The sequence below is a fragment of the Sarcophilus harrisii genome, chromosome 4, assembly GCF_902635505.1.
Source record: "Sarcophilus harrisii chromosome 4, mSarHar1.11, whole genome shotgun sequence".
In the NCBI taxonomy this organism is placed as follows: domain Eukaryota; kingdom Metazoa; phylum Chordata; class Mammalia; order Dasyuromorphia; family Dasyuridae; genus Sarcophilus; species Sarcophilus harrisii.
This window is the reverse complement of record NC_045429.1, coordinates 55214310-55239698: the sequence shown is the minus strand read 5'-3', so window position 1 is coordinate 55239698 and position 25389 is coordinate 55214310. Positions and strand designations below refer to the sequence as shown.

Below are 25389 nucleotides of genomic sequence, written 5' to 3'. Positions count from 1 at the left end.
GAAGTATTGCCTAAAGTTAGATTTGAACTCAGATCTTCCAGACACCAGACCCAGAATTCTATCTATTGAGCCTTGTATTTTTCAGAAGTGGGATATTATTATTTAATAATCAAAGAGGTCAGCTTTTAATGCCAGTAGCATAGATAAATTATGATCTCTCATATTTGCTGTATTTAAATGTGAGGTGTGTATACTTTATTTGATTTTTAAAAATCAAAAGTATAATAATTATCTAAAAGCTTAAGTAATAGTATGATATAATTTATTTTACTAGTTATATAAGACATTTTCTAACAATAATCCTATGGGATCTTTTATGTTTATTCTGTTTTACATATGAAGCTAGTGTATGTCAATCTTGTTTTACAGATGAGTAAACTGAGGTTCAGAGAGCTCAATGATGTCTTCAGGGTCATGTGAATAGAAAGGGGCAGAGCTGGGAACTTCCAATGTTCTTTCTCCTCTTGGCTTCCAGGTCACTTCTTGTGTAAACAACCAGAAAACACAATTCCATTGTAATGGGAGCAAATGGGAGCATGAGACAAAATTGCTAAGTGCTTTGATTTCAGGGGAGGATGAGATGGCTGTGACTTGGGATCATAACAATAAAGCAAAGACTGATGGCCTGGAAAGGTGTCCCCAGCAGGTGGTAGCCAGGTTGTTGTAAACTCCATATGACTCATGTGGAAAGACTTTGAAATGTCCCATGTTATGCAAGTGTTGGACTGGATCATATTATCTCGGGACACACAAAGGTGGTCCTTGGTGAATGTATGGGTCATGCATTAGTTAACTCCTTGACTCTCCTTGACTCTCGCTGGAAGATGTTCTTTTCTCCCCTACAGGAAGGTGTGGGACTCTGCTGGGGAGAAAAGAACATCTTTTCCAGGCTTAGAGTCCCCGTGAAATGGGAGCCTCAGGACTAGCCATTCCCAGAGCAACAAACTTAGAGTGTGATACCTCACGTGCTCTGTTTGTCCATACTGACTTAGAGAGAACGAACGAGCTTGTGTGATTGTGGGATGCATTCAGAGCTTCCAGGAGAAAGGAGGTGATAGTTTTGCTTAGAACAATGCCTGGTACGTATTAAGAGCTTTAGAAAAATACTAATTATGTTCATCTGATTGATTTTGTTGTAGTCTAGCCCGGTCAGACCACATCTAGAGCAATATATTCAGGTTGGGGTGACCCATTTTAGAGAAGATCTGGATAAGCTGGAGAAAATCCTCTTAAGGGCACCTGAGATGATTTATCTCCTTGAATCCATGACATATGGGAGTAGGTTGAAGGAATTAGGACGTCAACATGTTCCTGGAATTTTCTTGAGAACTGGGACATCTTGTTCTCCCCATAGCAACTAGCACATGTTGGACATTTGTTTACATGTGTTAGGAATCTGGATCCTTCCTGACTCCTCCTGCAACTCAGCCTCCTTCCTTGTCCCACCTTGTCTCACAGAACTTCTCATCCTCCCAGACATGGCTAGAGTAACTGCTTCCAAGGAAGTCTTTCCTGATGCCCCCCTTTCTCCACAAACGCTAGTCCCCTCTTTCCCAGACTGCCTCATATTTGTTGTTGTTATTTAGTCATTTTCACTTGAATCTGACTCTTGGTATCCCGTTTGGGAGTTTTCTTAGCAAAGATACTGGACTAGCTTGCCATTTCTTTCTCCAGATCATTTGACAGATAAGGAAACTGAGGCAAACAGCAGTAATAGACTCATCCAAACTCACATGTCTAGTACATGTTTGAAGCTGTATTTGACTGCTGACTTCAGATCCAACATTCTATCCGCTGCACTAACCTAGCTGCCTTGCCTTTCTGTTTATCTCCCTCTATTATGTGTTTATTGTACTCTGAACTTAATCTTCATATACTTATATATGCACTTGTCTCTCCCAGTCAAATGGAAGTTATTTGAGAGCAGGAAATAGGGCCAGGCTATATAGATAAGTGCTTGTTGATTGATTGATTACCACTGACTCCTGGCTTGGGACACCATGAATGGAGGCCCCATCCCACCTGAGATCTGAGGAGATCTATTTGTTCCTGTCTAAAGCCTGAGTGATAGGGTTAATCTCTACTCTTTGACAAAACACGTGACACTCTTACCATTGGCTATAAAATTATATCATCTCAAAAAAAATTCCGCCCCATTACTTCTGTCTTCAGAAGGCCCCAAGTCCCACAAAGTCCCCACCCTGCTGACTGTACAAAGTGTGAAGAAATATTCATTTTTATTTGTTCTGAATTTACGGCTCCATAATTTCACTGTTCTCATTTTATGGGGCAGGTGAAGAAGGAAGAGCCTAGCAGTTTTCTGGAAGACCTTTCAGAATCAACTACAACCCCCAAATCTTCTGCTCTGGGCTTACAAGGAAAGCAAAAAAGAAAAAGAAACTTTTTTTTTTTTTTTTTTGTATCTTGTCGTGAGAAAAACCTGAGAGGCGGGCTTTCATTGCTCTCCCTTAAACCATGTCCGTTTTAGCTGTCTTCAGATAGCAGCCTGGTATAGAGGATGAGAATAGCGGACATTTAAATAGCACTTTGAGTTTGCAAAGCGTTTCCTAAATATTTACTCAATTGATCCTCCCAACAATTTGGAAAGCTGATATATGATTGTATTCATTTACAAATAAGGGAACTGAGGCTGAGGAAAGCTATAAGATTTGCCCAGGTTCATCTAGCTAGGGAGTATCCAATATTGGATTTGAACTCCACTCTTCCTGATGCCAGATCTAGCACTCTCATCCCTTGCTCTGTCTAGAGCATTGGTCTTGAAATCAGGAAAATCTGAGTTCAAATCCAGCCTTGGGAAAACTAATTATGTGATCCTTAATTTCTGTTTGCCTCAGTTTCCTCATCTGTAAAATGGAGTAATAATAATAATAGTACCCACCACCCCAGGATTGTTGCGAGAATCAAATGAGAAAATACATGTAAAATGCTTTGCTAAGCTTAAAGCGTTTCAGGGGTCCTCAGACTACGGCCCACGGGCCAGGTGTGGCAACTGAGGATGTTTATCCCCCTCACCCAGGGCTATGAAGTTTCTTTATTTAAAGGCCCACAAAACAAAAGTTTTTGTTTTTACTATAGTCCGGCCCTCTAACAGTCTGAGGGACAGTGAACTGGTCCCCTATTTAAAAAGTTTGAGGACCCCTGGGATGAATGTTGGCTGTTGGGTTGAGAAATGAGCAGATAGCTAAGACACTAGGGGAAAATGATCTTGGGCTGGTAATGAAGTGTGGAAAGCTGCATCTGTCTACGTGCAGCAGGACTGAATTCTACTTCTTAGCTGTGTTATTGGGAGAGAAGTTGTTTACCATTATGGACTCACTTTCCTCATCTGAAAAATGGGGATAATAGTTTTGACATTCTCTGACTCTCCAAGGTGGTTGTGAAGAAAATGCTTGGCAAGCCTTAAAATGGATAGGACAATGGGGACATTGCCATGGCTGACTGATGGGGACTAAGACCATGGACACTTTAGGCCAGGTGCAGGGAGACTGAGCTCCCCAGCTTAGCTTGCTTTGAGGCTCTCCTGAAAGTCACACTCATCTGGGGTGGATTCAGTGGTGAGATAAGAAAAGTCAGATCTCAGGCTTTGGAGCTTAGAGGGAGCTTCGGGAGCATCATGTTCTTTCCTTCTTCCTCTGCAAGAAGTTCCCATTTATCAGCAGGACCAGAATGGACTGAATTATAAGGGGAGGTGGGCAGGCCCTTGTCCCTGCAGGAGCAGAACGTGCGCTAGGTTCGCAAGGGATTCTGCCCTCTAGAAAACAGGGAACTTAAGACCCAGAGAGGCAACGCTGAAGCTAGAATCGAAAGGTCCTGTTTTTCATTCTCTGCTCTCTCTGTTAGGCCAGACAGGACCTGTATTCTGCAAGAGCAATTCCTTGCCTCTCTGTCAGATCCTAACCCTGCTGATACATGGAGAACTACTATACTTTTGTCAAAGTTTAAGAAAGAGAGGAAGAGGAAAGAAAGAAAGAAAAAAGGAAGGAAGGAAGGGAGGGAGGGAGGGAGAGAGAGAGAGAAAGAGAGAGACAGAGAAAGGAAGGAAGGAAGGAAGGAAGGAAGGAAGGAAGGAAGGAAGGAAGGAAGGAAAGAAAGAAGGAAGAAAGAAAGAAAGATAGAAAGAAAGAAAGAAAAAAAAAGGAAGAAAAGGAAGGAAGGAAGGAAGGAAGGAAGGAAGGAAGAAAGAAAGAAAAAGGAAGGAAGGAAGAAAGAAAGAAAAAGGAAGGAAGGAAGGAAAAAAGAAAGAAAGAAAGAAAGAAAGAAAGAAAGAAAGAAAGAAAGAAAGGAAGGAAGGAAGGAAGGAAGGAAGAAAGAAAGAGAAAGAGAGAAGAAAGAAAGGAAGGAAGGAAGGAAGAAAGAAAGAAAGAAAGAAAGAAAGAAAGAAAGAAAGAAAGAAAGAAAGAGGAAGGAGGGAAGGAAGGGAAGAGAAAAGAAATGAATCAGAGAGGGAGGAAGAGAGGAGAGGAAAAGGAAGGAGGGAGGGAGAGAGAAACAGAGACAGAGAGATGAAACAGAGAGAGAGAAAAGGAGAAAGGATACTACTTTCCAAGACAGAAAATATTTTCATAAATATAGACTCAGTTGCTTCTCAGCTCTGCAAGGGAGGTGAAAGGAAGAAGACAGGAGAGAGAAAGGTATAAGGAAAGATAGAGAGGGAGGAGAGAGAGAGAGGAAATATGAAAGAGAAAGAAAGAGAGAAACGGAGATAGAAACCCAGAAAAGAGAGAGAAAAGAGAGAAGAGAAAAGAAGAAAGAAGAAGGAAGAGGAGGAGGAGGAAGAGGAGGAGAGGGGGAAAGGAGGACTGGGAAGACAGGAGGGGAGAGGGGAGAGATAAAGGGAGAGGGGAGCCGCAGAAGGAAGGGGAGCCGGCCTCCTCTCCCCTCTCCCCTCTTGTGTCCCCGCTCGGAGCCAGGGGAGGCACACGCCGGGAGCGGGGACGGCCCCAGCGCCCCCCTAACTCGCCTGCAGCCCGAGGCTCGGCCGGGGCGGGATTGCACCTGCAGCCCGCAGGCGCCGCGGCCTCCACTAAGGGGCGCCAGCACCTCGTCTAGCCTCCCAGCGGGGGCGGCCGCCCGGAGATGGGAGACAGGCGGCAACTTGAAATTTGGAGGGGAAGGATGGCAAGAGGCCGGGGCCGGGGGAGCGGGGCGGGCCCGGGAAACCCAGCGGCCTGAGTCCTCCGGGAGGCGGGGGGGGGGGGATGGGGAGGAAGCAAAAAGAACAGCATCTGGAGCCCGCTGCCTGTGGTCCCGCAGCCTCGCAGAGGAGGCGTGAGACGTTCGCTGAATCTCGGCTCCGCTCATCCATCCCTGGGACTGGGGCAAAGCGTTCCTACTCTGCGGGGCTTCAGCTTCCCAGAATCTTTCTCTCTCTCGGAAGCTCCGTTTAGGGGTCACTCCACGTCACGTCTTCTCCAGCTCCCCCCTCCCCAACTGTTAATATTCTTCCCCTTTTCCAGTATGCTCAGACCACTCCTATTTCTTTCTCTTTCACGTCCTGTGCATCCATCCATCCTTCCCCTCCCCAAGTGGAAGGTAAACTTCTCGAGGGGAGGGATTCTTGTTTTTAACACGTTTTATCCAAATATCTTGCGCAATATCCTGGATACTGAGTAAAAGTTTGGATTTGGATTCTTTTTCTGAGCCTGAATTTCCCTCTCTCACTCTGTCTGGAAGCACAACGGTTGGTCATGGGCCGGATCCCGTTCTCATTGGTACAAAAGCATGATTGACCCGCTTCCTTTGAACCCGGTCCGGTTTGTCCCTCTCTAGGCGGTCCGGTGGCCGCTCGGGTTCTTGCAAGTTTACTTTATTAGCCCCAGTTTTGTGTGGATGCCAGATTGGCTAAGAGCTTATCGTCTCTCGGAACTCCCAAACTCAAGCAATCCACTCATTTCACCCTTTCTAATAGCTCCAACGTGCCTGACAATAAATGTGCTTTAAATTGTCTGGGAATGGACAAGAGCTTTAGGATCCTTCTACGTAAATTCTGTAATCTCTAATTAGCTGGTCTAATGGATAGCGAGAGCTGAGCTCAAATGTGACTTGGGTCTTTCTGAAGACAAAGAAATATAAATCATGGTTCCTTGTCTTCTTGGAGCTTAACATCTAATGAATGGGGGGTGGAAGTGTAAGGAAGACAGAGGAGATAACGTGTGCATGAGGAATTCTTGCCTGCTCAACTATGGAAATGCCATAAAAGTTCGGGAAAGGGAGACATCAGGACTGGAATTTATGTGAGACTTTGAGACAAGTCTTAATGCTGAGAAGAATTTATTATTATCATCATTATTAGTAATAATAATTACTGACACATCTGTGATACTTTATGGCTACAAAGCAGTGAGGACAGAACTGTGGATTTTGGTCCTGGATTCAAATCTTGTCTCAGACACTTAGCTTTGAGACCCTGGGCAAGAGATTTAGCCTCAATTTCCTTGTCTGTAGAATAGGTGGTATGTGTGGAATTGATGACTTTGAAGGTACCTTACAACTTTAAATCTAGATCCTATAATCCACACAACAACTCTGTGACATGACTATTTCATTTTGTCCCTATTTTACAAATAGGGAAAGTGAGACTCAGAGGTATAGATGGACCTGGCCACGGTCACAGGACTAGCTAGCGTTAGTCTAGGAACTTTATTTTTTCATTAAAGATGTATGTTTATATCATATCTTCTGCAAAATTGTAAGATTACTTATATCTTATTTTTCTATCACATGCCTTGAAGGAAGGGACCATTCTTATGAATGAATGAATGAATGAATGAATGAAACACTTATTAAATACTTTCATTTTGATGATCTCGGAGATTCGAATAGAAAAATAAGATGGTCCCTGCTCTCAAGGAAATCCCATTCCAATGGGGGAGCCAACACATAAGGGAAGGTCCCATGATGAGCAGATCACGGAATGCTCTTCTTCAACTTCCTTTCTACTGTTATGATATAGGTTTCAGATGTTGAACCAAAAATATGTTTCTATGTCTCCCCCCGGCTTTCCTCCTTGTATAATCCTTCACATACAGCAAATGACTGATAAAAAGTTCTGCATGAAGGAACTCTCAGTTGGTCGGTGTATGTAATTTAACACTCAAAGTCCTTAAGACTCAGCAGGTGCTCAATAAAAACTTCTACATGGAGGCTGTTTATAAACAGGGTGAAGTGATAGATGGAACACTGACCTTGGAGTTAGATGACTATGAATCTGGATTCAAATTCTAGACCCATTGCTTTCTTTCAGTACGATGCTGGACTGTCATGAAAAAATGTTTTATAAAACCTTCTGAAGTTAACTTAAAGAGACGGACACTATTGTCATAAATAGGAACTTACCGCCTTTGGCTTGTCTTGGGATAAGGGATGGGCCGGGGATGGGGAAGCTCTCTGGAGGCTAAAGGACTCTTTTCTCATGAAACTATCATACCTGGAAATTAGTTCAGAATAAGCCTCTGTGTAGAGAGGGAGGAAAGGAAAAGAGAGGTAAGTCATTGAGTCAAATTTCATCATATTACACATGAGCACAGAGTTTGAATTTCCCTCTCTTATGACACAATTCCTTCCCACAGAGGCCCAGAGTTTTGGACTGACTGACCCAAGACTGTGCTACCTTCTAGATGGCATCCTCTTCATTTATGGAGTCATCATCACTGCCCTATTCCTAAGAGCAAAGGTTGGTGTCTTTTTTTTCCCCCTTCAAATCTGTGATTTCAACAGGTTGGAGAACTCTCAGTGTGGAAATTCCCTCCCTGGTACAGTCAAATGCTTTTGGAAAGCATGCTAGATATGAAGTCAGAGGGGCGGCTTTTAAGTTGGTCTTTGCATTTAGCATAAGGCTTTGTACAGAGCAGAAGTACAAGAGCCCATAGAACTGAATTGGTTTGGGAGGTGCAGTTAAGAGATTTCTACCCTTTGTGACAGAAAGGTCATCAGGTGCCAGGAGCACCTTTATTTGGAACCCAAATGGAATGGGGTCTTTCTCTTGGAAGCAGTTGACATAAAGGTCAGCCTTCTAGTTCCTTATTCTCAGTGATATATATTCTAGCCATATGCATATGAGGTCAGTATTGTTTATGTCCTTTCTCTCTCTTACCATCTCCTTTCTCTTTTTCTTTAGTTCAGCAAAACTGCAAGAGTCGCCAGCTACCAACAGGACCAGAATCAACTCTATAATGTAAATATCTATGGTGTGTGTGTGTGTGTGTGTGTGAGAGAGAGAGAGAGAGAGAGAGAGAGAGAGAGACAGACAGACAGACAGACAGACAGAGATAGAGACAGAGACAAAGAGATAGAGACAGAGGCAGAGACAGAGAGATGAAGAGAGATTGATGGAGAGAAATGGAGAAAGAAAAAAAGAGCGATGGAGAGAGAAAATATAGAGAGAGAAATGGAGAAAGACAAATGGAGAGAGAGAGATGGAGAGAAAGAGAGACAGAGAAAAAGAGATGGAGATAGAGAGGGAGACATTGGGCGACTAGAGAATCACTGCTTTACAGGCTATTTTATGGTGGTTAGCTCCTGAATCTCACGGATGTCTCCAGCAATGTCCATCATAGTCATCCATATCTACTTATCTTAAAGAACTCTCAACTCTGTTCTATCAGATTCAACAGAGAGGGTCTACCCTGCACTCTCCTTGTTCTCTTGATGTCTCAAGGTGCCAGTGGAACATGATTATGCCAGTGGAACAAATTATCTGCTGGAGATCCCTTTCTCTTGCCTTGTAATCAGTCCATTTTCTTCTGTGGGCAGATGTTTCTTTGATGATGTTTTTCACATGGATTCTCCTATGTAAAATTTTTTTTTAATAGCCTGCTTGTACCCAAGAATATTCTGGAATCAGATTAAACAGTCCCTCAAGAACTGTTAAATTTTCAGTGTGAACATTTACCCCTCAGAAATCATCAGTCCCACAAACTGAGACTTGGTTGATAGTTTTGTTGATTATCTAGACTTAAGAAAATGATGGAGAAATTATTGATAATGCTGATTACATGTAAAAGTGTGTCATGTGTACATTTATTTTCCTGCAGAACCAACTGTTAAAACATTCACACATTCTTGCTCACACCCACCATGGGCTTCTTCCTATCCTGCCCATTGGGATCCTCTGCTGTAGTTCTTTGGAGACAGTAGTGTGCCAGGTACCATGGCCAGACAATGCCATCAATGACTAGTGGATCACAACCAAAATAGTAACTCACATTTCTTAAGTATTTTAAGTTTTTGCAGACTGTCACTCACAATATCCCTGTGAAGCAGAGTCATGGAAATATTATCTGCATTTCACAGATGGAGAAACTGAGGTTCTGAGAGGTTGATGGACCAAAGTCATACTTACTGTCACAGGCAGGATTTAAATCCACATCTCCTGCCTCCAAGTCTAGAGCTTCCTCAACCACGCCAGGGTCTCTCATTGTTCTCTCTGGGTTCTTAGCTGTGTTTTTCAGAGGCGTTCCCCATTTGGATCCTGCCGTTCTCGGTGGGTTCCCTTGTGTTGTTGTAAGTGCCTGGGGAAGCCTGCTGGCGGCTTGTTTTATTGATGGGACGGTCCCCTCTCCTGGGGGCCCCAGAGGATTGGGTCTCAAAGCACCTGTGACAGTCTGTGAACTTTACTTTACACTCTGGCAGTAATGGCTTTTTGGGGTTAGACTCATGCAAATCCGTGGTAATTACATGCAAATTGGCCATTTATCAGTTTCCCAGGATGTCCTGGAGGACACCAAGGATTCTTACCTGAAGTCCAGGATGGATTTCTAATTGAGGGAAGAGGGTACAGTCCTGCCCAGAGGGAGACCTCTCATTTCCACCACTCTCCAGGTTACTGGAAACAGACTTTTCAGGAGCTGCTAATGATAGCTTAAATAATAAATACTTAATTTTTTTTAAAGTGAGGGGCAGAGCAGTCATGTGATTTGGTCACATCATTATTAAGGGCCAGAGACTCAAGTCCAGATGGCAAACGCAGAGCCACCGGTAACCGGCGTGGTAAGAGCCAGTGTGGTACTGTTCCTTCTCCAGTACTATTTGCATCGCCCACATCCTGCTTGTCTGTTTTTACTTTATTTTCCTTCCCCAAACCCCAGTCCTAGACTGGCTGGCCCCAGATTTCCCCAGTACTTTCTCCTCTCTTGCATTAGCCATGCTCTTCTGACAGTTAGTTGTTTTCCCATTTCAGGAGCTCTCCCTAGGACGCAGAGAAGAATATGACATTTTAGATAAGAGAAGAGGCCGTGACCCGGAGATCGGAGGGAAACAGGTACTAAATCCCTCTCTTTCTGTGGCTTCCTTTGTTCCTGCACTGCTCACGCTTGGGTTCTGGCCTCCGCTCCCATGATGCTTTTCCCTACACGGGTTCATTCATTTGCTTCGACCTCAGCTGATCTGAGGCAGACTGTTACTAGCTCACCTCCGGTGCCTCCAGGTGACCGATTATTTTGGGATTCAAGAAGCACTTCAGGAGGTACGAATCCTCACCCTGTGATCACCCATGTAAGGTGATATTTTTGGCTCACCATCAGAACATCTGGATTTTGTTCATTAGTGGTGCTGAATTATTATTCACATCATCAGTCAGTCAGTAAATATTTGTGTTGTACCTACTTTGGGCCATGGGCTGAGCATGGGGGGAGCCACAGAAAGGCAAAGGCGGTGCCGAACTGGAAGAGCTGACAATTCAGTGTGACTAGAGACCCCGATTCCATTGGGACCATGGCCATACTTCTATAATATGAATGACCAGGAGGAGGACCATGGTCCCTGGTGGTGGAACGGAGCAAAGCTGACGGGCCCAACTTAGGGACAATCCCTCATCGTTCACATTTCTTGAGTGCCTTCAGACCTCAGGGAGATTGCCTTCCAAAGCTGTAAAGTGAAAAATTAGCTTGATGTGTAAAATGCTTAACTTAAATATAAATGGGCTCCCTATTTTGAGCATCATATACACAGTAGAACAGAAAAGAAGGATTGTCTGTGAAATTGCAAAGTCCGTTCCACACAGGTTGCTTTTCCTTTTGAAGTCTATCACAAATTTAGCATGTAACTTTCAAAGCTGTCCTGCTCGTCTGTGCTTTTTTTTTTTTTTTCACCCCCCAGGCTTTCTTTCTGTTCTCTTTTATACATTTCAAAAGTATAATTCAGTCCTTTTGTTGCACCACGTGTGCTTGCCCTCTGGAGCCGTTTGGTCTGAGCTTACTATCTTTGTTTCTAAAGAAAGCCAAGAGCTATTCCTTCCCCCAGCTTCACCCCAAAGCCCATCGGTGGGCAGGGCGGGCGTTGCAGCCCCAAGTGTGGATAACCTTGTCATTCTGGGGAAGGAGAAAGAGAAGGTGTGTTCCTTGGTGAGCATCAAAGCTTTCTCCTTGGGGTTGTCTAGGCTGGTCTAGTACACAGGCCCCATTTTGGTCCTTCTCTCCCCAGCCACATCATGGCCTGGATTTGGGAGATCCACCCTGGAGAGACCCAATCTGGCTCATTTTCCCATAAATCACTGGTAGATCCTCTCTCTTCTGGTGCTCTCCAATAATGGGTTTAAATATGCTTTTTTAAAGACTCTCCAGATTCATTTATTTTTCATACTTTTCCAGTCTTCCTTAATCTTATTCCTTCCCTCTGAGACTTGTATATGTCTATTTGTACATAGTGTATGCTTATTGCCCCGCCTTAGATTGTGAGCTTCTTGGAGTTAAAGTCTGTCCTTTGTCTTTTTTTGAATCCCCAGCATTTTGCATTTAGTCTCTGGCACAAAATAGCACTTAAAAATGCTAACTGAAAATTGAAAATTAGGATTTTCCCTATGTAAAAGGCACATTTAGATGAATTGATTCAGAGAAGAACTTGTTCAAGGCCACACAGACAGTCATTACGGAGCTGAGCTTCTCAGCGAAACTGGTTCCAGCCAAGGAGTAGTCCGAAGTGCTGTTATTGAGGAGAGGAGAAGTTTTCTGGCATCCATTCCAAATGAATGGTTTGGTTTGGTTAGGTTTTTGTATTTCTAGCTGCAGTTAGGGCAGGCCCCCTCTGCTCCTCCTGCTTGCCCCATCCACCCCCATTCTGTATATCCCACTTTTCTTGATAAGAAAGCCTTCCTGCACCCACCCCCATATCTCACACGCAAGAACTCCTGTGCGGCACCTTGTTACATCTGGTTACCCAGCCCTTGCTGGTTTCCTGGATGTCACTCTGGAGATGTTCTCTCTGATGCTAATCTCCCCTGGGTGGGGGGACCTGGGGGTGGAGACAAGGAGGGAAGGTGTAAACAACCACCGGGGAGAACCTGCACAAAGGAGTAGGGTCTTTTTCGCCCTCCATGGGACGCAGAGGATGCCCCACTGGACAGCAGCACTAACATGCTTTGGATTTGAGTTGGACCCATCGGGTCAGACCATAGTTCCATCCACTCTAGGGCTCTTTCTGTAGCAATGACACTGAAGAACCTCAAGTATCATCGATTTAGAACTAGAATTTAGAGCCCATCTAGTCTAATTCTCTCAATTTACAAAACTGGAGCCCAGAGAGGTTGTGATTTGTCCAAGGTGTCCCAAGTAAAAATACCTAGACTTGAACCCCGATCCTCTGTTCAAGGTAGCTAAGTAGCACAGTGGCCAGAGAACCAAGTCTGGAATTAAAAAAGACCTGAATTCCAATCCAGCCTCAGATACTTCCTAACTGTGTGATACTGAGCAAGTCCTTTAATACTCTCATTTTCCTCATCCGTAATGAGCCAGAAAAGAAAATGGCAAACCGCTCTAAATCTTTGCCAAGACAGCCCCAAATGGGATTACAAAGAGTTGGACCTGACTAAATAACTGAACAACAAGCATAGCAACTAATTGGAGAGTCTCGTACTAGTCCTGAAGGGGATACAACATTTAGATAAAACACGTTTCATGGGACTTAGCTGTTAGTTGATAAACTTGTCTATCATGTGCTAGGTACTGTGTTAAGTATTTTGGATATAAAGATTTTGAAAGACACTCCTTATTCTCGAAGAGCTCAGTGTCTAATAGGAAGATCAATTGAAAACAGTTATGTATAAACAGGTTATTAAATAAGAAATGATCGACAGTAAGAAGGCACTCGAGTCAAAAAGGATTGGGAGGGGTTTCCTGCAGAGCGTGGGATTATAGCTGAGACTTGAAGGAAGCCAGGAAAGGCAAAAGGCAGAAATTAGGAGAGCTGCGTTAGTTTAAAGGACTGGCAATGGGAACTTCCCAGGTAAGGGATGTTCCCAAACATCCCCATTAATTACTTATTACCTCTCTGTCATCCATGGAGTTATCTAAAGCTCTATTTGAAGGTGAGCTTAGACTGCTGCTTGGATCAACAGGGTCATAGCAGGGACTGGCTTTGAATGCCTTTCACCAACACAAGGTCTCCTTCAAAGAGCAGGGAGAAAAATGGAGATGTGACCAGAGTCGAAGCAGCTTGAGTCCAAATCATGTGTCTGGGGCGGGTACGGAGACACAAGGTTAACCCCGGCTGCCAATTCAGTGTCCCTTTAAAGATGATCACTAATAACAAATCTATGGGGAACCAAGGGCTTCCCAAGCCAGAGAGGCAGGAACAATCCCATGTACTAACGACACAATCACCGCTTGTATCCACCCTCTGTGGACTAAAGACCTCTCACTACTTCTGACTTTTTTTGTTCTTTTTTGGCAGAGAAGGAAGAATCCTCAAGAAGCAGTGTACAATGTAAGTAGAGGGAAGTAAGATACATTCATTCATATGTCATGTTTTTTTTCCAGCCATCCCCAATGAATAGGCATCTCTAATGTGCTTTTTAGGGCAGGAGGATGGGATTATAAAGGGCACGTGGAAAAAATGGGTCAGGGTATGGAGAGTGATGAATTCCATTCAATTCAACAAACATTTAAAAATACATTTTATTTATTTTTTGAAAATCACAATTATTTTAATCTTTCCACTCCTAATGATTTATCCTTTCTTTAGGACAAAACAAAAATAATTAAGCAAAAATGCCCAATGGAGTGACAGTATAAACAATATCTATTCCTAATGTCCCCAGCCTCTCTGCCTTTAGGGGATGTGTGTTTGATTATTCGTTCTCAGAAGACTTTTATTAGTTTTTCAGTTCCGCAGAATTCAGCTCCTTTTAGTGATGTTTTCATTTATGTTGTTGGAGTCATATATGTTTGTAATACAGGATGGGGAAGACTGGGTCAGAAGAAGAGCTATAGAACCACACAAGGAAAGCAGTTAACGAGAATTAACTGCTATTCAAAGGAGAGAAGAGATACAATGGAAAAATCTTATATGTGGTCCAAAGGCAGCATACAATAGGAATAGTTTCAGATGTGCAACGGGGCCACAGGCCCCAAATACTTTGAGGTTCAAACTTAATTAGTGTATTAGACATGGCCTCAATTTTAGACTTCATCTGTAGGGTAAGATTATAGAATAATCAGGATCAGTGAAATTAAGAATATTTTCTGAATTGTCTAATGAGTGTGGAGGGAAGAATAGGAACATGGGAAACTTAATTCTGATTGTGCCAGCCATCAAGAGGTTGGAGAGGTAGGAATAAGAACGCCCAGTCTCCAGATCATACATGCATCCTGAGGCAAGAACTGGAAGGGATCGTGAGGATTTTATTGTCAGTCCTTCAGATTACAGAGGAGATAAAGCTGCCAGAGGTTACAAAGGTCATAAGTAGAGGAGCAGAGATCCTAATTCAGATTACTCTGCCTCTAGATCCCAGTATGTCATTTAACTGCTCCTTACTTCAGAATCTGTTCACAGGAAGCCCAAAGAAGGGGTTGAACTAGATAAACTGAGGTCCCTTCTAACTCCCTTTCTTGACTTGACTCATTTGCTGGGGAGTAAGGACCCCCTTCTCTCTCCAACATCTCCCATCCCTCAGCTCCATGAATGATAAAGGCAGGGGTGGCTGTCAGGCAAATGAGGGAGGTTCTTTAGTGCAAGCAGATCCTGGTCAGAGAGAAAGGTGCCATGTACACCAAAATACAGTGAAACGCTCAAAAACAAGGAACTGGAAAGAAAGTCAATGTCCATTAATTGAGGAAAGGCTGGACACACTGTGACATGAATGTGTGCCATTAAAAATTATAAACATTAAGAATTCTGAGAAGCATAAATCAGAGAGCATTTATTAAGTGTTGGGGATACATATTCAAACAGACCCTGTCTGCAAGGAGTTCATAGTTTGATCAAGGGAGCAACACGTAAATAAGAGATTTATACATCCATCCATGTATATATGAATACACATAAATATATGTGCATATACATATAGATATGTACATATCTCTCCAGTTATTGACATGTTTTCCCTATCAAAATATATCGATATCTATGTAGATACATATGTATATAGCTTTAGATACATATGTGTGTGTGTATAAAATCCATATACAGTAGATTGGAAATAATGTGAAAAAGGGGGACTAGGAATAGTCTAATGAAGAAGGTGGGATTTGAGATGAGCCTTGAAGGAAGCCAGAGAAATCCTTAGGGAGAGGTGAACTGGGAAAACATTCTAGGTATGGGAGACAAGGCAGACATGGAGCGAGCAAGTATCGTACGCCAGGAACAGCAAGTCAGCCAGTGTATCTGGTTCGTAGAATGCATGGAGTTGGGTCAAGTATAACAAGACTGAACAAACAGGCAAGGGGGCAACCGTGAAGGGCTTTAAACATCACACGGAGATATTGTGGAATCGAGGGGGTTCTTGAGGGTGGGCTTGGGGTCGCCTAGGCGGACCAACTTTTTAAAAATCACTTTGGCAGCTGAGAGGAGGGTGGATTGCAGTAAGGAGAGCTGAGGCAGGAAGATCAATGAGAAGACTATTACAGTAGTCCAGGGGAGAGAAAGTAAGAACCTACACAGAGTGTAGCTGTATGAGAAGCGAGATGATGTATAAAGAGATATTGTGAAGGTAGGAGCGTCAACATTTGGCAACTGACTGGATATGTGAGGTGAGAGAGAGGGAGGTTGTGAGCCTGGATTCCTGGGAGGAGAATGGTATTTCAACAGTAACAGGAAAGTTGGGAAGAGAGGAGAAGATAATGAGCTTTGTTTTGGACATGTTGACTTCAAGATAACTACGGGACATCCCGTTTGAGATGTCAAAAAGTCAGTTTATAAGGTGTGACTGTCTTGTAAGAGAGGGACTAGAAGGACATACAAAGTTAGGAATCACGTCTCATTATTTTCTCCAGCTGGACTAGAAGGACTACAAAGTTAGGAATCATGTCTCATTATTTTCTCCAGCTTTGCTCAGTAGCACATACAAAGAAGGCAGAGGGGAGGAGTAATCCAGGGTTGAGGTTTAGCAAGGCAAGACAAGAGAAGGGGAAGGAATTTGAGAGGAGAGGATAGTATAGAGTTGAATCTGTTCACCAAGAAGTCAAGATGGCAAGGGAAGTGTATAGTAAGTGAAGGATGGCTTGGGAAAGAAACTGAGGGAATGGATATCACAGTGAGGATGAAGAACGGGATTGGGGGGTTGTAAAGCATAGGGAAAGATGGACCAATAAAAGCCTATGTTCAGATAAAGGAATTCATGAACATAGAAATGGAAGACTTGTGAGGATGCTGTGATCACGAACTGACCAGCTCTGCATGTTGTGAGGTGGAATAGAGGAAAATATCATGGAGACTGAGAAAACTGAGGGCCTGGGAAGTGAGTGTATTTGATAGATATGTGTATATTGAAATCAAAGGCCAGAAACTAATATAGGTGGGTTTGGATAGTCAGTCAATCAACAAGCATTTATTTATTTATTCAATCAGAGTTAAGTGAGTTGTCCAGGGTCACACAGCTACTGTCAAGTATCTGAGCTCAGGTTTGAACTCAGATTCTCCTGATTTTAGGGGCAATGCTCTATTTACTACATCACTTATCTGCCCCCCAATAAGTATTTATTAAGCTCTTACTATATGGCAGGAACTAAGCACTAGAAATATTAAAAATAATAATAAAAAAAAAAGAATCTTTGTCCTGGAGACAATTTGTAAATAGCCAGATCCACACAAGACATGTGTGGAATAGATTGAAAGGAATCTGAGACTGGAAAAGCCTCTTGCAAGTTCAGGATCCAAATAGCTGAGCCAAAGAAATAGTCAGCCCTGGGAGAATGGTCGGTCAGAGGAGATGTGTCTCCATACAGACGAGTGTGATATGGAGGAAAGGACAGGAGACTTGTCTCACTGCATCTTACCTGGGCTGCTCTGCTGAGCTTAGCTCAGAGTCAGAAGGACTCACCAAGTAGCAAAGCCTCCAAGACAAGGCTGAGGAGGGAAAGAGTGAATGGAGAAAAAAGCAAGCTGAAAAAAGTAAACTCTGAGATACTGTCTGGGTTAGGGTTTGGGGTTTGTGAAGGAGAATGTCATTTTTAACATTAAGGCTTTTCTTTCTTCTACTTCCTCCTCCCAACCCTTAGGCACTGCAGAAAGACAAGATGGCAGATGCATACAGTGAGATTGGAGTGAAAGGGGAGGTGAGTTCTGCCGTCATCCTTTCTCTGTTAAGCCCAGGAGATTCCCAGAAAGTCCCCCAAGTTAAAGCCTGTTACAAACGTCCTAAATAAAAATGCCCATGGGTGACATATGGATATACATATGTGTGTGTGTGTGTGTGTGTGTGTGTGTGTGTGTGTGTATCATAAGCCCACTGAATTCTGCATTTGTTAAGATTCAGTCGCATGTACCTAGAACCTCCCCAGTGGAAAAAAAAGACAAACATCTGGGTCAGTTGTCTTTGCGACTGTCACATAGATAGGGTCATAATGAACTCCCCATTTGCCGAGTGCCCCCGTATTATAAAAACCTTTCTAGTCCCTGAAGAATAGTCTATTTCTTTGGAATCCATGAGACAGAATGCCAGTCTAAGCACTGACCACTCAAGCCTTGGGAAGTTAAGATACTTTCCGTTATAGAAGTAGAGGTCTGCACCCTCCTGACCCAGAGAGGAAGGGAACTCTTCTGGATGAAGGCTTCTGGCCCCTTGCTCAGATGGAAGTCCGTTTGTGTTCATGATCTCTTTCTTGGTTTCCTTTCACAGAAACAGCGGAGACGAGCCAAGGGAAATGAGACCCTGTACCAGGTGGGTCTCATCTACTGCCACATTAACAGCCAAAGACACGGTGTCCCTGGCTTGGGTTGGCGGTGGGTGGACTGGGGTTCGAGCTTATTGGACGTACCAGCTCATTACTGAGACGCTCATTGGGCCTTTGTGCCTGTGGAGTGCGTGGTTTTGTGGGAGGCTGCAGGTCAGATCGCATCACAATTTATTGAGAGCCTATTATGCACAAAGCACTCAGTGTAACTACACAAGTACCGTTTTTTAACAAGGAATTGAGAAAATACACATGAGGATGGTGAGAGTCCTTATAAACTAGGGGACCTGCGAACTGTTAAAGAACTAGAGAGGAAAAGTCTAAATGTCTTCATATTTGAAAGATTGTCATGTGGAAGGAGCACCATCAAGCAGTCAATTTATTAGCGATTTATTGAGAGCTTTTATTGAGCACCTTTGGGAGATAGTGGAGAACATTATGGTCTATGGAGTCATGAAGAGTTGGATACAGCTGAACGAGTGAACAACAAAACAAAAGCTCCATCAATTTTATCCAGACTAAGATTTGGGTTCATGGTGCAGTGGAGAGATCTTTGGATTCAGACGCTGGGTCTTCCTGAGTTATCTTGGTCAAGTCACAACCTTTTGGGGCTTCAGCTTCCTCATCTATACAATAGGATTGTATTCCCCTCATCTGTAAAATAGGAGGGCGCAACCACATGAAAGCTAAGGTCTCTTCTGGCTTTATTCTATGAGCCTATGATTTTAAAAGTCTTTTGATCTACTTGAGGTTGAGCTATCTGAGCTTCATAGGTATAACTCCCATGTATTTGTATTTTACTTTATGGCACATGATGTGCTGTCTCTGGAAATTAGTTATTTTCAATTTACATAGTTTAAAAATGAATCTCAGGGAGATCCAAGGTCACACACTTACTGAGTGTCAGAACCTGGACTCAAGGCCCAGTCTCCTCCTCCATCACTACAGATCTGCCTCTTTTTGGACAGCATCAGACATGTGGGCTCTAGTCCTCCCTCCTGTCTCCCAAAGGCAACAGGAGTGGGAAGAGAAAGAAAAAAGAAGAGAAAGGGAAGGGAAAAAACCCTCCAAAAAATGGCAGTTTTCCGAGGCAGCGCTATTAGAGTCATGTGCTTCCTTTGTGCAATAGCTATGAGTAATTTTGCCACCAAGAGGCACCTTGCCTGCTGGCATCCCACTCTCCTGGGGCTTCCCTCCTCCCCCTCGGGTTCCATAAATGCTACTAAGTACCTGAGCCCCGAGTTGTCTCACCAGATTTCTGACATAGAAGTCACCAGGCTTGGGGCTGGGCATGAGAAGTTGGCCAGCCCGAGTGAACCCGGCCAGTCTGGGGGGACGGGCAGTCTCCGTCCCCATCTCCTGGGGTGGAGGGAAGCCCCAGCCAGGGTGGAGGGAAGCCCCAGCCAGGGTGGAACGGTCATAGGCCCAGGGCTGGAATCGCAGATCTGCCTCCCCCTGCCTGGGTTGGCCGGTCACTTCCCATCTCGAGGGTCCAGTTTCCCCCTTTAAAAGGAAGGGGTTCGGCAGAGTGGACTCTGGGGCTCATCCCAAGTCTGGACGCCAACTTGCCGGGTCATGATGGAAGGAGCGTTATGGACAGAGTATGGTGCGGAAATGGGTGGGCTCGTCCCCCCTGGGGGTGGTGTCTGGCTGTTTGGGCTTGATGAGAGGCAGTGGGCTTTTCTTGGCAAAGATTCTGGAGCAATTTGCCGTTTCCTAAAGAGGAGAAAATTGAGATAAACAGGGTTAAATGGCTTGCCTGGTGTCTGGGACCGAGTCCGGTCTTCCCGACTCCAGGCCCGGCGCGCTATCCACTGCGCCCACCAGCTTCCCAGTCCCCTGCACCCTTATTCCAATGAGTCTTGTGTCCGATAAAGCCTGAGGGGAGGAAGGCCTCTAGGCCCATGAATCCTGCCTGGCTCAGCATTTACTGGATAAACCTAGCTCAGTATTACACTGCAGGCAGTAGCGGATTCATGAATGTTTCTGGAGTCTTGCTTCTCTCCCTGACACGGCTGCAGGTGGGGGAGAAGGAGATCCAGGGACTCCAGCCCTCCTCACCCTCTCTCTGCTTCCCCCAGGGCCTCAGCTCAGCCACCAAGGACACCTATGACGCCCTCCACATGCAGCCCCTGCCTCCTCGTTAACAGGAGACCCCCGCCGACGGACTGCCCGGGCAGCTCCGCAAGGACATGGCAGTCACGACCGACCCCCATCCAGCAACTTGTTTCCCAGCAACCCAAGCGATCTCTTCTTATCTGTGGGATGAATCTCAAGTTAATATTTGGCCATGTCCAACTCCTTACTGCGGCAAGCTCGCCTTTGAATCTTTCAGGGGATTTCCAGTCTCAGGGATTACAGTTTTGTAGTAACAATAGTAATAGAATACATTTCTGAAAAGCACTCTTCTCACAAGCACCGTTCAGGGTTCAGGTATCATTTGCTCCCATGAAGCCGATCAATCAATCGATTAGCAATTATTAAGCACCTAATAGCCAAAGCATCAGCCTGGCCACACGGCTGTGGAGGATTTGGGGTCTCCTGGCCCAGCCTCTGTCTCCAGGGCAGACAGTTTTCCCTGGGACTGGATGCTCATACCTGTGCAGTGAATGGATGTCCCGCCCCACGGAGGTGCTGACGTTGAAAGAGACGGTGCCGTCTCCCCCATTAGGATTTACTCAAAGTCCCCTTGACTTGACTCTTGCTGTAAGTGTTGCTTTTCTGCTTTGTTGCCTTCTCCCATTTAAATTTGCATTTCCTCTCTCTTCCGATTTTAAAGCGACTTGTCAGTCCTAAAGTCACAGAGATAGACCTTAGAAATCACCCAGATGGACTCCTTCACTCGACAGAATGAAAAAATGGAAGCCCAAGAGAGTAAGAGACTCACTTGAGGTTCCTCAGCTGGTAAATGGCAGAATCGAGATTCATACCTGGATCCTGGGTCTTCCCAGGCTTCCTATGAAAAGTCTCTGCTGGCGGTCGGGAGTGGACGTGGTCCGTGGCAATATGGGGCGGTCTAAATAGGATGAGGGAAATGGAGGCGGAGGACAAAAGTAGGTGGGGATCTGGGAAATGAAGTTATAGTGGCTTAGGCAGAATCCTACAGGAACAGGGCATGGAGGAGAAAAATTAAGACCATTATTAGGAAGGCGGGGATGTACAACTGAACATGTCTTGGACTCACGAAAATTAAATTTGGTGATGGTACAACTCTGGGGGAAAGTTGGAAGAGGAACCTGTGAGGACCAAGTTAGTTCCCTGGATATCAGCCAGAGTCGGGATAAGCAAAAGTCCTTGGTCTTTATTCTTGGTCTTTAGAGGTAGAAGTGAAGGGGATGGATGCAGGATCTCCAGCACCTCTCCTCTCTTTCTCCACCGCCAAAGTCCCTCTGCCTGTCTTACTCCACCCCCTAGTCCTTCCCACAATTCTCTGTATACACCAAAAGATGGAGCCAGCACAGAATAGTGGGAAGGGCCATTTTCCAAGCATATGCTAATAGAGTATTGTCCAATCAGTAGTTAGCCTTAAGTGCTCGGTTGTCCAAGTGCATCTGCTCAGAGTATCAGCCCTTTACAGGAACTGCCACAGATGGGAAATCTGACTCTTGGCCTTCTGGTTTTTATTTATACTTGTTGGCTGAATCCACGTGATATTTCTTCTCAAATAAATGCTTCAATGAAAATGCTGTTTTATGTTAAAAATAATTAAAAGGTCATTCCATTAGTCATAGAGGCATGGGTGGCTTAGTCACTGACAGATCAGCAGGCTGTTTGGGGGGTGGGCGGCCGTCCCGGAGGACAGCTGGGCGATTCCAGGATTTCCATCTGGGCATCCTAGGATTGCCTGGAAAGATCCCAACATCTTCTCTTGCTCAGATGGGAGCATAATGTAGCCTTTGCTCACGTGTCAAGAGGGAAAGCTGGGTCTCAGGCTCTTTGAAAAGTCAAAAGGGTCATAATTGACCATGGAAAAGACATCAAGGATCATGAAATTCAAATCCAGAAGGTTCAAAAGATAAGTCGCTTCAAATACTGTATTCCCTTTAAACCCAATAATAATATAAACTTTTTTTTTTTTTAAACTACCAGGGGACTGGAGGTAGGGCCGTTAACTGCCACAACTCCTGGGGAGGAACCTTTGCCCCCCAGCCCTTCTCCTTCTGCAGGGTTGGGTTTATTTGTCCAGGATTGTAGTTGATATGAATTTATTCATTTAGGCTCAGTTCCTATTCAGTGAAAAAATACTGTGACATCTTCCCTTCCTGCTGGCTTTCACTCAGTCATCCGTCTTATAATGGAGTCCATTGCACAAGTATATTAACAGCAACAATAATAATAAGTTAACGTTTAATAATAGTTAATGTTAAGATTTAGTTAACCATAACGACAATAATAATATTACCTCAACATATATTCTCTTAACAACCTGAGATTTCTCAGTATTCTCTGTCCCCGTGGATCCTTACTCTGCTGATGGGCCAGTTCTTCTCTGAGGCATCATTTTAAGGGACTCTCCCAGCCCGGCCATCTTGGGATTCCTCCCCAGGCTTCTCTCGCCACTCTCTTGCGCATTGAATTTTATTTGTGTTCTCAGTGCTTGGTACAGTGCTTATTGGGGAAGGCTTCGTGGAGGAGGTGACATCTGGAATAAATCTTAGAGGAAGACAATGATTCTGAGAGTGCATTTTAGACAAGGTGAATAACTTCTGTGAACTTGAGAGAGAAATAATTCTTAATAATCAATGATTTGGGGATCCAGAGTTCACCCCCCTTTTTCTAATGCTCAGCCTCTCAAGGTGATGATAGCAGATAGGATTAATATTTTCTTCAGTCTAGGTTTTGCTACCCCTTCCCCCAGCCCAACAAAGAATTTTATCTAAAGGGAAACTCCTGGCCCACAGTGCTTTGCTCAGCCCTAGGTGGGGGACAGATTTGGGGAGTGATTTGGAAGTAAATGATGGATCAAAGTTAGGACTCCTACTAGGGGCAGCTGGGTGGTGCAGTGGATAAAGCGCCAGCCCTGAAATCAGGAGGAGCTGAGTTCAAATGTGAACTCACACTTACTACTTCCATGGCAAGTCACTTAACCCCAATTGCCTCAGCAAAAAACAAACAAACAAACAAACAAATAAATAATAAATAACAACAACAACAACAAATTAGGTCTCCTAGCCCTTTGTTTAGGCTTGGCCCACCTCTCAGTATAATATTCATTTTCTCTCCCTGTTAACCAGTTGATTGCCACCTTCAGGAACACCCACTCTTCCAAGGGCATAAACTGGAACCTATCACCAGGAAATTTGCCTTCGGCCTTTGAGGGTGTCACTGACTCATTTTATTGGTAATCTGCTAGCACTGTTTAGTTTTTTTGCAAAGCAGTGGATGTTAAATGACTTTCCAGGCTCATTGAGCTAGTCAGTGGGTCTGTGACTGTATTTGCTCTATCCACTGTGCCATCTACCTGGCCCTTATGCTAGCATTATTAATAAAATCATTAATTACCCAGAAACTACGACTTTTGAATTTTTTTCTTTTTTTCTGCTGAGGCAATTGGGGTTAAGTGACTTTGCCCAAGGTCACACAGCCAGGAAGTGTCAAATGTCTGAAGCTGGATTTGAACTCCCTCCTGATTTCAGGCCCAGTGCTCTATCCACTGCGCCGTCTGGCTGTCCAGAATTATTAATAAATTATATTATTAATCAATCAATTATTCATAAAATGATTACGCAGAAACTATGGCTCTTAAACTTTTTGAACATCACACAAACCAAGAGATAGTGTGGTCAGTTTGAAAAACAGTTCAATTTGAGAGGAATCGAGTTCATAAAGAAGGAGAAAATGTGTATTTTCTGGCTTATTCCTCCCCATCACCTATTTTTAGAGGCTTAATTCTTAGTTCTCTCTTTACCCGTCTGATCATTGCTGTTATTGTTGCTGGATTGTAACCATCTTTCTCCATCCACAAGGGCAAGCTCTCTGGGCTGTTCCAGTCAGCATAAGCGGGCTTGGTTCCTCCGCCATGACTTTCCTTCTCTCACCTCATCTCTGTCTAAGAGGTCCCCACGGCCAGAAAGTCCCTTCTTCACTTTTACCTCAGAATCTTTCCTTAAAATGACCCCCAGCCCACCCCATGTTAACACTTGCACCCTCAAATTACTTCGTATCACACGGAAACAGCAAAATTATACGACGATCAATTCTGATGGACGTGGTTCTCATCGACAGTGAGGTAATTCAGGCCAGTTCAATGGTCTTGTGATGAAGAGAGCCATCTGCCCCCAGAGAGAGAACTGTGAGAACTGAACGTGGACCACAATATAGTATATTTACTCTTTTTTTTTATTGTTTGCTTGCTTTTTGTTTTCTTTCTCATTTTTTTCCTTTTTGATCTGATTTTTCTTATTCAACATATTTGTGGAAATATTTATAGAAAAATTGCACGTGTTTAACATATATTGGATCACTTACTGTCTAGTGGGAGGGACAAGGGCATAAAAAAATTAAAACATAAGGTTTTGCAAGGGTGAATGTTGAAAATTATCCATGTATATATTTTGAAAATAAAAAGCTTTAATTAAAAAAATTTCTTTGTGTATCCACTTGTGTACCTGTGTATTCTCCCAGTAGAATGTAAACTCCTTGAGATCAGGGACAGGAGAGCAAGGTATCATGTTTAATAAGTGATTATTCATAGATGCTAACAATGTATTTTTACCATGCTTAATGTAATTGGATTACATGCCATCTAGGGAACGGGAGTGGGGGGAAATGGGAACACAAGGTTTTTCAAGGGTCAATGTTGAAAAAATTATCCTTGCATATGTTTTGAAAATAAAAAAAGTTCAAAAAAAATAAAAAATTAATAGAAGTTAACAGAGAATATGCAATAGAGACTAACCTGGCACCTACTGGCAGCCGGGGCAGCAGAGGTAGAGAACGGTGATGTGAGAAAGAATGATCACAGCCTCCAGCCTCCAAGCAGAGAAGGGAGATAGATGCGACCCAAAGGATGTAAGTAGGAGGGCAGCCCTGGGGAAACAGGGGCTGGGAGTTAAGTGAGTAAGTTGGGGGAGAAGCTCCAGACCCAGCACTCTCTGTACCCCGGCGTCACCCCCATGGCTCCAACTGGCCGGCAAGGGAACAAGGGAATAGACCACTGGGTGTGTGATGTACACAGGCAAAATGTGAACTGATTAAAGCCAAAGCAAAAGATTGTGAAAGGAGTGGAAGAAAAGCCAGGCCGTGGATGATGAATAGGAGGATGGGA

General features: G+C 44.0%; 1 protein-coding gene across 1 annotated transcript in view; it reads left to right on the top strand.

Moving 5' to 3' along the window:
* CD247 (CD247 molecule) overlaps positions 1 to 23177 on the top strand; it is a 92727-nt gene extending 69550 nt beyond the window's left edge. The window contains exons 2-8 of the mRNA XM_012547631.3: positions 7590 to 7693; positions 8138 to 8194; positions 10199 to 10279; positions 13684 to 13716; positions 17448 to 17504; positions 18068 to 18109; positions 20204 to 23177. Of these exons, the coding sequence (XP_012403085.1) occupies positions 7590 to 7693; positions 8138 to 8194; positions 10199 to 10279; positions 13684 to 13716; positions 17448 to 17504; positions 18068 to 18109; positions 20204 to 20269 (440 nt within the window). The 3' untranslated portion in view covers positions 20270 to 23177. The remainder of the gene's footprint in view (positions 1 to 7589; positions 7694 to 8137; positions 8195 to 10198; positions 10280 to 13683; positions 13717 to 17447; positions 17505 to 18067; positions 18110 to 20203) is intronic.
* Positions 23178 to 25389: the final 2212 nt, after the last annotated feature.